Here is a 12125-nt window from a genome sequence, read left to right on the forward strand (position 1 = left end):
GATTAATTTTCGTCCTGATATATTTAAATTAATTTGCCTTCAATAATAACTCCGAGAATGTTTTATATATATTAGTTTAATACTGAATACAAAAATATTTCTAACTTGAATATTGTCGGTTAGACATATTTATGACATTATCAAAAGTCTTCGCAAGCATTTTTTTATTTATTTAAATTTTTTATTTTAAATTGGTGAATTTAATTTTAAGCTCTTTGTAATTAAGGATAAGGTAATTTTTTACTCTTGTTTATATTTAAAGGAGATTTGGCAGGATATTTATGCTCAAAGTTAACCATATGTAAACAACATGTATTGAGAGGAGCATACTTGTATACTCATTAAAGTTTAGAAGCTCTGGGATGGGATGGATTGTTAGATCAGTGACTGCCTTGCAACATACAATTTCCTGTTGCAGTATACATCCTTTCCAATAGTAGTCCAGTCTAAACCTTAGTAATAATTTGTTTTTTCAGCTTATATTAAGTTGTGACTTATAATCTATAAAAAATTTCAATATGTAATAATTATTCAAATCTAAAAATGCATCTTAAAAGATCAATCAAAAATGTAATTTAATTCAAAATTTGTGTTAATTTTTTACTTGTTATTGTATTTAAACCTACTGAATTAGTATTAAATTATACCATGTATTGGGCATGTATGTTCAGCTTGACAAAACTAATAACATATTTTAAATTTGTATTTTTTAAAATTACTGGTGCCACCTCCTGTAAATCCATGTAAATATACATTTTTAATCTTATACCTAATAGATCAAATTGGTACAACAGTATGCTATGTGACATTGTCATCTAATTAGAGGAATATATTATTATTTTATCACCAAAGTTAGCGGTTTAATGATATGAATCAAGTTTAATGCACCCTTGTAAATATACAGAATAACAATTTTAGTAGGAGTAAATTAAAAAAAAAAAAAAAATGTAGATTGTATGGGTAACTTAAGTACCACAAATAAATAAATCATACTTTTAATTTTACAAAGTATTGTTGAATATTAGGTTAATGGTAAATTAACTTTATTATTAAAGTTCTTTAATATAAAATCATTATGCTTGAAAATTTATACTATTCCTTATATCATTACAGTTCTAAAAATTATAAAGGATGCTCAACAGCAGCATGGATTACGTCATGGAGATTATCAGCGCTACAGGTTGTAAACAATATTTTTATTTTGTCTTAAAATGCTACCAGTAGTGGATTTTAATTTTAAATGTACCACAGATAACTGCTACTACCTATTTCGTTGATACGTAGAATATAGATTTCAGATAGTTCTGAAATATATTGCAACTCTTGTTTTTGTGAGCTTTTTTGACTCTGCCATGATTATATGCTAAATTTGAACGTTGGTTTCATTCTTCCTACGATTGACCTTATGCCAAATGAAAAATGTTTAATTCATCATATGAATTTAACATTTTTTTTATAAAATTAAAAATTTTTTTTTTTTTAGACCACTTTAGTTCATTTTTTTGGCAACTTTTTTCTTTTCTTGCTGATTTGTTGTTTTTCAGCTTTTCTTTTTTGCCAGTAATTTCTAAGGGTTTCAGATCTTCTTGCCCTTTCTTGTTCAGAGTACACCCGGGTTATTATTTTCTTGGGTTTTGATACGAATCTTGTTTCTTTATCTTTTAATTTCCCACAGTTTCCGGTTTTCTTTTTAAGTTTTCATGGGTTATGTCTAATTCCTCCATGTCTTTCTGTACTTCGTATAACTAGTTCGGTTTGCTTTTCTTGTTCCAGAAAAGTTTGATTATCCGTCTGATAAGTCTGGTCTCTTCCATTCTGAAAATATGTCCTAGAAAGGAAATTCTCTTATTTCTAAATTTATTTTAAATAAACCTTATATTTAATATAAGGTTTATTTGATAATGAATTTTTTTATTTCTAGAATATATTTTTTTCTAAACAAAATGTTAATTTACTTAAAACACTTAAGTAATTAAATGTGATATATGTCTATTCACACATTCACGTGTGTAAATGTGAATATATATATATATATATATATATATATATATAAAGGTGTTTATTAAAACCATTTTAAGTATTCAGGGAATGGGTCCTCATATCAAAAAAAAGAAAAAACTTTATATCAACATAGGTTCGGAAAAGTTTATTGGCTATCCGTCATTTTGTATTTTTAACATACAAATTTTCTCAGGAATGATTAATCCGTATTGAGCTGAAATTTTATATACTGCTAAACCCACAGGTTTACTTCTATAAAAATAAAGAACCTGATTTCTCAATCCATTTCAAAATGGCAGCTATATAAACTTTGCAACTGCTAGTTTATTTAAATGTTATGTTATTACAAAATGTCAAGTGTTTTATGAGAAAGAAAATGACTCCTTATTAATTCGAATCTGTTCATAAATAACAAATTTATGGTAGAGATTCCTACAGTTAGTCTAGCTCAAAAACCCCATTAAAATTAAATAACATGACAGTTCAAGTGGAATAATTTTATTATTTTTATCATGTACTTAACTGTAATAATTTATAATATTGGAATCAAAAAAATATAATATTAATATCGAAAAACAATTTGCATTAAAAGATTAAAACAGATTCAATTAACAAGTTATTGTGTTAAATATAAATGAAAACTAATATTAAGTTTGTTTTTTGCCGTTGACCAAGTGAATACATTGAGGTGTGCTGTGAAAGTTAATGAATTTTTGTTTACTATTATTTTATTATCATAGCAGGTAATGTGAGTCATACAAGGGCTGTTTTTTTTTCAACCTCCAATTGTACATCTAAGTAAACAAGAGATAGACGGGAGCCAGGTCTGCACGTGTGCGAATTGCATCCTCCCCCCACCGTAACCTCTGCCATTGCCGGCTCCATTGCATCAATCTGAGCCAAGATATGGGCAATTGAACATGACCACTGTGATTGATGCTCCCACCAAGTTGCGAAGTGTGATACGTTTTCTGCAAGCAGAAGAATGTAGGCTGTTGAAATCCATTGCAGAATGAGCCTACTGTATGGTGAAAACTTTGAGTGATAATGGTGTAGGAAATTTAAAGAAGGGCGAACAGATGTCCATGACAAAGGTGGGCAAAGACGCAAGTCTGTCTTTTTGCTACTGTATGCCTGGTTGAGCGTGTTGAATTGTCTACAGCAAACTTAGGTTTACGGTGAGTGAACTTTCTGCAGAAATCTCAAAAATTTCAAGGTCTGTACACAGTTGTGACTAAAGACCTAGGATACCGGAAATTGTGTGCACATTGGGTCCCAAAAATGTTTTGTGACTGTCACAAAATGCAGAAAATGGCGTCAGCCTTAATGTTTCTCATGCATTACAATAATGAGGGGGAAGAGTTTTTAAAATTTATTGTTACTGACGATGAGACTTGGATCCAGTATGAAATTTCAAAAATCAAAGAACAGTCTAAGCAGTGGATGCACACTTCTCCAAACAAGCCAGAAAAGTTTAAACTGGAAAACAATGGCTATAGTTTTTTGGGATCATAAAGGTGTCTTGTTGGTGGACTTTATGGAGCAGAGGAAAACAATGACAAAGGAAGGTTACTGTGAATCTTTACGTTGCCTCTACAGAGCAGTCTGGAACAAACGAAGAGGCATACTCTTCCAGCATGGTTTTGATAACCATAACTGCATTGTGCCAGTGTGATGCAAGACCTCAAACAATTCAAGTGGGAAGTTTTCAACTATACACCATATAGTCCAGATCTGGAACCTAACAATTTTCACCTCTTTTGAGAATTGATGGCATGGTTGGACGGACAACACTTCGCCACCAACGAAGAACTTCAGGAGACTGTCAAGACGTACCTTACCTCACTGACAGCAAACTTCTTTGAAGAGGGGATCGGAAAGCTGGTATCATGATATGACAAATCCCCCAATTGTTTTGGTGATTTGTAGTAAAATAAGTTAGATACTACCCAACTTTTAGTAATAAAATCAATTTATTATATTAATATGTCTTTTTTTTTATAGCCCATCAGAAGTTTAAACAAAAAACAGCCCATGTATTTATACTGACTTAAAAATGGCTGATATACATTTAATATATGGTCTCACACAATGTAACACCCTTGAGACGAGAAGGCTGTATCAGGCACATTTTCACAATTGAGCGTTACCTCCTCTTACAATGTTTTCATCCATTCATAGACGGTTCAGAGACACAGGAAGCTTAAAACCTGAAAAACATGGTAAATCAGGATGACCATGTTCAATATGTACACCTGAATTTGAAGAAGGTGTGTTAGATGAAACATGTAACCATCAAAAAAGTATCCGAGAACTGGCCTTGGAGTTCATGTTAGTAATGCAACGGTTTGGAAGGTTTTGCTTGAGCAGCATTTCCATGCCTATCACTATTGGCGAGTACAAGGTATTTTACCTCAGTTGCAAAGATATTATACTCTTTGTTTAGCTATGCTAATGACTTATCCATAAATGTTCTAATCCAAATTTTTTGAATGATATTTTCTTTACTGATGAAACCAAATTTACAGGATCAACCATTCACCCACAACACGCACATGTGGAGTTCAATTGATATTTCTCATGTTATTTCAGAAAACTGTAACCAATATCAGTTTTCTGTATTTGGGCTGGTATTGTGGGTTACACTTATTTGTCTGTTTTTTAACTGAAACACTCATGTTGAATGATATTTACATTTCTTACTGGCTGATCTTCCACTTTTACTTGAAGATTTGCCACTAAACATACACAAAAAAATGTTTTTCATGTTGGATGAGGCTTCGGCTCATTACAGATTACAAGTTTAAGAACATGTAAATGAATCATATCCAAACAAATGGATTGGTCAAGGAGACCCACTAGCATGGCTTGCAAGGTCTCCTGATCTCAATCCTCTTGATTTTTTTCTTATGCGGCCATTTAAAGTCACTTATATACAACATTCCTGTAGATACCGTAGAAGAATTGCACATCAACAGTTTAAATGGGTTTGAAAGGATTCATCAGACACCTGGCATCTTGGGTCCAGTAATCAATGTAAAAAAAAATACCTGGATAGATGTATTTTGAATGAGGGCTGCCATTTTCTACAGCTATTGTAGTTTCTTTTATTAATGTTTTTGATATGATAATTATTGTTGTTAAATAAATTAAACAAAAACAATTTGTTTAATAACCTGCGTCTGTTCATGAAATGAAAAATGTGTAATACTAATTATTTTTCAATATTAATATTTATTGTTATAATATTTTCATGATTTCAATAATAATTTATTGTAATATTTTCAATATTGTTAAATTATTACTGTTGAGATCTTGTCGAGTTATTTAATTTTATTCAGAAGGAAATGAAAACTGGTTATTTAATCTAGTGACACTTTAAACATTTTTATTATAATTTTGTTATTATGAACAGATTTGAATTAATAAGGAGTCATTTTCTTTGTATAAAATGCTAAACATTTTTTTTTGCAATTATATAACATTTAAATAAACAGCGGTTGCAAAGATATTGACAATTAAAATATTTACATGGTTGCCATTTTGAAATTGATTGAGAGATCAGGTTCATTATTTTTATCAAGTAAACTTCTGGATACCATAGCGGTATACAGAATTTCAGCTCAATACGATTAACCATTCCTGAGAAATAGATTTTTATATTAAAATTACAAAATGGGGTAACTAAGCATTTCCAAAAATAAGTTGATATAAAGTTTTTTCTTCATCTCAATTTGAGGGACCATCACCTGAATTCTTGAAACAGTTTTAATAAACACCCTGTTCATGTATAATATACAGGTATGTAGTGTATGTATATTTATATACACACACACACTCAAATGCAATAATGAAACCCCATATTCTGTTCTAATTAGGTGTGAATAGACTATTCAGAATAATAAACAAAAAATCTACTATTGGTGGTGGAGATTGGTCCTTAAACTTTCTTCAGTTTTGATTTTCAGTTATCTTGCAGTTCATTTAAAACTAGCATTACTTCAAATAAAAGGTGAAATGATTAATATTAAATATTTTACCCAAATAAAAAAAATAAGTTTTAAAATGTAAATGACCATAAACAGAATTTTTTTTCAGTAATTAATAGATATTGATAATTTATTAAAATGAATGCTACATATTAATGAATTGGTCTTGAGAAAAATTAAACAAGCACTTTGAATGTCAAATAAAAAAAGCCTTTATAATTTTTACAATTTGAAAGTTAATTACATTATTATTATTCAGCTGCCATTCATATTTTATCTGATATTATTCATAAAAAATGTGTATTTCCTCCAAAATTACTAAGTGTGCATTAGTTGTAACAGAATGAGCAATCAACGGCCATGCCACACATCCCATCCCAGCTAACCCATCCATACTTGTTCATGCCATATCGTATCCACACATTGTCCTGTTTCACTAGTCTGTTAGTTAGTGTACCATGTGATAAGTTTGTTAGTGTGCTGTTGGTGAAATTGTCCCTTCATTCTTAAAAAAATATTTTTTAATAAGTTCTAGGTACTTGCATTAGATTTAAGTTTGTAAAATCTACCAGCTGAGGCAAAAAATTGGTGAGAAAAAACATGACCAACCACCTAAAGTGAATAAAACATTACTTACATGATATTAGATTTTTAAAAATGTAATTAACTTGTATTTATCACTAAAGTTTGTCTTAATCATTCAATTTATATTTGCGTTGTATGCTAAACTTTAATTAATAAATAAAAATTAATTTCATAACAAGAATATGTTGTTTTGTTACTATATTTTTTATTTTTTTATTTTATATCTGCTCAGTGCACAAAACAAAAATGTTATTGCGCAAAATAGAAATTTTAATGCTCATTATAAACAGTGTAAGTATGATATACTCACACTGTTCACAATGTTGTAAACAGTGTTTAGTATGATGTATAAAACATAATTGTGACTTAAACTGCACATAAAACTGTGCATTATTATGAATCATGTCTTTATCAGATATTTAATCAACCAATTGAAGTGTTTTTATTTTTATCATACATTAATAAATTAAATAAGAAAAATCTTTATAATGATATGCATAATGTGGTGAAAATAATTCAAGCATCCAATAGTGAGAAATTCATATAATAAATACTTTTTTTTGCAATATATATTTTTTGTTACTTTTCAAGAAGATGCCTGCAGGCGATTGTAGTTAGTCAGTTAGTTGTTAGATGGCACCACTAAAAGAGAAAAATAAATAAATTAAAATTGTAATTAACTTTATGTAATAAATAAATTTATATAAGTAACTAACTAAATAAATATATATAAAATAAAAAAAATCTAAAAGTATAAATATAATCTAACCAAACTTAACCTCTGCATACTTCACTCACTAACCTTCACTTGCTAGTCAAGGTTAACGAATGAAGCAAGCGTAGGTTAAGTTTGGTTAGATTATATTTATAATCTATCCTAATCTTTATAATCTAACTTTTTATATAAAGTTAGATTGTAATTTTAATTTATTTTCTCCTGTCAGTGGTGCCATCTAACAACTAACTAACTACAGATCTCCTTTCTTCTGTGGACATCTTGAAAAGTACCAATTTTTTTACCAGAATTTTATAAAAACATCAAATAGTGTTGCATTATTAAATTTAATTTTTACCATTTTCCCATTAAGTTAACATGTTTCAGGATTAAAATTATTGTCAAAATACTGTTTTACACGATCTTGACAATTATAACATTACGTGTAAAGTTAGAACTTTCCATAACACCAAGAATACTACTAATGGAAACACCTTAATTACCAAAAGGACCAACTTCGGGATTAACTTCCACCTTTTATCTTCAATAGACTCATTTAAAAATAAATTATTTATCACATTATTTTCTAAAAAGTCTGACAATTCTACATCAGAATCCAATAAATTTTCGATTTTATTATCTTATAAATAACTCAGATGTTCAACCATTGTAAAAATATAAATACTTACAAAAATAAAATTATATTATCAGTGTGTATGTATCACAAAGAAAAATAATAATTTCCTTGTTTGGAAGATTAACTATAAAGTAGACTTTTATATGAAATATAATAATTATACTCAGAAAAAAAAAAAAATAATACAAATAACATTAAAACATGAAGCATAAACTGTGCATTGTGGGGTGCAAAGAATAATAAAGTTTTAGGTTAATAAATAAAGCAGTGTAAAATACAATATACTGTTTATTATATTGTAGCTAAAAAAAATTAATCAAATGATGTTATGCCATTTGAGTAAAAATTTGTGTCTGTAGAATTTTGAAAAATGGACCTAACATTGGATATGAGTGAGTTGTCAGACAATTATTTCACATCAGACACACTGTAAAGGTTAAAATCTGTAGAATTTTATTATATGGTGGTTGATTTTTTATTCAAAATAATATTCAGTATTTTTATGTATACTTTAAACAGCTAATTATGAAACTATCATCAAAAATGCTATTTTTTAAGTGAGGTAAGTAATAAAATCTTTTCTGGTGTAGTGGCTAGGGTTATTATTAACAATAATAAAAATTAAGGATAGGCTCTATTTTTAATTATCATATAAAAATTTCTTCTACATGTTATGAGTGTACCCTGAACACCACTGAGTTGCTACAGTGGAACAAACATACATACAACCTAAATACATACACCCCTTTTTGGTCAGTCATGCAATGATTTTGTATGATACTAGCAAATTCCCCATTTGAATTTCAGAAATCAGAAGATTGGTTGCAAAGATATAACATTATTTTTGAATAACCGTGATCTGTTAGATCGAGAGTGTACCTGATTCATACAAAAGTTAGCTTTCAACCTACTAACAAATACCTCATTTTAATTTTGAAAATTAGATGATTGTTTGCAAAGATATTATAAGATCATCCCATTCCACCTCCCAAAACAGCATCCCAGGGGCACCCTGTTTGTTACCAATTGATGGTGATGATTGATCTAGCCTCTCATGAGGTGCTCGCATCACCTCGCCACTCTAGCCTTACATGCAGTCCCCATGGGAAGCCCATTATTATTAAACAGAAATTAATTATTTTATTTAATGTTAATTCTATTATTTTTATAATATTATTCATTTGATTGATTTGAATCATTCAGTTCAAACCCAGCTCACACAGTGATTGAGGCTCATAGTTCATGAATATAATTCATTAAAGTTTGTGCTTCAATCAGCAAATCTCAATTACTGCATACATATATATGAGAAGTTCTCTAAAATAAGACCATTTCATTGTAAAATAATTTATTCTGCAAACTTTATAAATTTTTTTAAACTACATATCTTATACTACTTCTTTGTATAATCGCCACATGAATTAAGACATTTATCGTAACAGTACGTCAGCTTCAATATACTCTCATCATATTTTTCTGCCACTGATTAACAACATTTTTAAGTTTATCATCACCTGTGAATTGCTTACCACTCAAAAATTTTTCACTTTCCCAAACAAATGGTAATCAGAAGGAACTAAGTCTGAGCTATATGGTGGGTGATTAAATTTCCCATCCAGATGTTCTCAATCAATCACATGTCAGACCTGCAACATGTGAACATGCATTATTATACAGCAGGACGACACCATCGTTCAGCTGCTCATGTCGCCAATTTTGAATAGCACGCTGTAACTTACGTAGAGTTTTGCAGTAGGCTTCTGCACTTACAGTCCTTCCACGTGACATGAAATCAATCAGCAGTATGCCAAACCGATCCCAAAAGAGTATGGCCATCAATTTGCATCCAAATGGCTGTGGCTTAACCTTTGTTGTGGTTGGTGATTGTGGATGACACCATTCACTTAACTTACATTTGAAGTAAGGAACTTATTACCTTTTTCTATGTAGCTTATCAAAAATTACAAAACAGATCCCATTCGGATTTTTTTGTGACGTTCCGTTAAGATGTGCAGCACCTAATGTGCATAAACCTTTCAGAAGCCTAAATGGTCATGAACAATGCGACCAGTAACAGCTCTTGAAACATCAGGAAAAAGAAGGGCCAGGTCGGAAATTATTAAGTGACGATCTTTTCTGATTTCATCATCGACGCATTTCAACAAGTCCTCAGTGATTATTGAGACCTCCCTGAACATTCTTCATCATGCACATTTATTCTGTTATTTCTAAACCTTTCACACCATTTACAGATGTTTCTTTCATTCATTATATTATCACCATACACAGTAATGAATTTGCTTATGAAGAATGCAACTGCTTATGAATTTCAGTCGGCTTAATATCTAGATGGTTTAAAAAATGTATGACTCCATGTATTTCACAGGCAGCAACAACATTGATTTTCCTATACATTTTATAACATAACTCACACGTAATCAAAGATACTACAACACCACAACTTACAGAAAACAATGCGGTATGTACATTACTAATGTAGCCATGAAGGACACAGGTTTGCCAGAGATATCCCTCGTGTATGTATATATACATATTTATGTACACTGTTATATTCCCTGTAATGTAAGGATTCCAATGTGTAGTCAGACATCTAAATTGGTTCAACCGTTAAGCTGCTACAATGGAACAAACTTACATACATCCCGAATACATTACACTCCTTTTTGGGCAGTCATGTAAAATATTAATCTATTGCATTTTACTGGAGACAACTGTGAAAGTATATAAATAAGATGCAATTTTATACAATTCTATTCTGTACCTTATTTATGTGGACCCTCTACTTTTCAATCGGTGCTCTAAAAAATTATTCGCAGATTACATGAATAAAGTATATTAATATTTATAATATTGAAATAGTAATAACACTCAGTGTTAAATACATATATAGAAATATTCAATATTATGAATGAGTTACCAAAACAAAAAGTATAGATACTTTACTTACCAAATATTGTGTTATGTATGTATTATATATTATATTTTCAGAAAACTGTTATTAAAAACTAAACATCAAATCTATTTTTTAAAAGCCTTGTATAAAATTGCTTATCTGATTTAACGTATCCAATACTACCATCAGCCTTACAGAGAGCCTAGGCATTATTTAAGAGCTGTTTATAACCAATATAGGGTATGCACAACTCATTTCTCCTTCAGAAGCATATAATAGACTAATTACTGAAGATTAAATGGAAAGAAAATGCATTACAGAATAATATCAGGTTGATATTCATTTCAGTCAGTTATGTGACTGAGGAGATATAAAGAATTTAACTATTGTAATTTTTTTATTTAAATGTAAAAAATTTGATGTATGGAATTATAGATGAAGAATATCAAACCTTTACTGAGAATTTATTTCTAGGATAGACGACTTAGAAACCAGTTAACCACTGCTACTAAAGTTTAACTATTAAAATCATGCTAACCTCTATACAGTTTGGTTTTTGGCATGCTATCCACTAAATTTTTTTGCTATTAGTTATTAAACTTTTGTCTAGTTATATGTAGAGTTTGTTATCTTAATATTACTTGTTTTCCAAATTTAACTGGTTATATTTTAAACAGAGTTATAATATTAAAATTATTTTCTTGCTTTGTCAGAAATTATGGTGAACTTTATTGATGTCTACCAATAAACAGTAAATTTTTTTTCATAATTAGTTTGTTGGAGTATTAAGTTAGCTTTAATAAATTTTAGTTCTCATAGCATTATCAATTTTCTTTTCTTGATCTTCTGATCCATTCTAATTGATTCTACTTTTACATAGTAGACAACATTTTTATAATTCATTTGTATAATTCATACAAAGTGTTTTTTTGTGACATTTACCATTTAGTGATTATTTATGAAAAGCATATTGATATGTTATTATAAAACATTAATAGTGAAGTTTGAAAAGCTATTTTTTACTTAATTATTTTTAGGAATATATTATTTTAGGTTTGTTTTTTTTTTCAGAGGTTACTGCACCAGGAGAATACGACGTCTACGTAAAGTTCTACATATTATACAGGGAGACAGAAGACATTTTAAGCGAAAAGATGTCACTGAAGCCCATTTGAAAGATGAAAAGTAAATACCATATTTCCATTGTTGAATTCAATTCCAATGAAGAACAGATTTGAACCTTTTTAGCACAAGGATCAGATTATGTGATCCTTATAGAACTTT

At 29.5% G+C, this 12125-nt stretch overlaps 1 protein-coding gene across 1 annotated transcript in view; it reads left to right on the forward strand.

Moving 5' to 3' along the window:
- Positions 1 to 12125, forward strand: part of Srp68 (signal recognition particle 68) — a 56693-nt gene that overhangs the window by 278 nt on the left and 44290 nt on the right. Inside the window, exons 2-3 of the mRNA XM_075360666.1 lie at positions 1114 to 1180; positions 11913 to 12026. Of these exons, the coding sequence (XP_075216781.1) occupies positions 1114 to 1180; positions 11913 to 12026 (181 nt within the window). The remainder of the gene's footprint in view (positions 1 to 1113; positions 1181 to 11912; positions 12027 to 12125) is intronic.

This window comes from Lycorma delicatula, chromosome 3 (assembly GCF_047948215.1).
Source record: "Lycorma delicatula isolate Av1 chromosome 3, ASM4794821v1, whole genome shotgun sequence".
Lineage (NCBI taxonomy): Eukaryota > Metazoa > Arthropoda > Insecta > Hemiptera > Fulgoridae > Lycorma > Lycorma delicatula.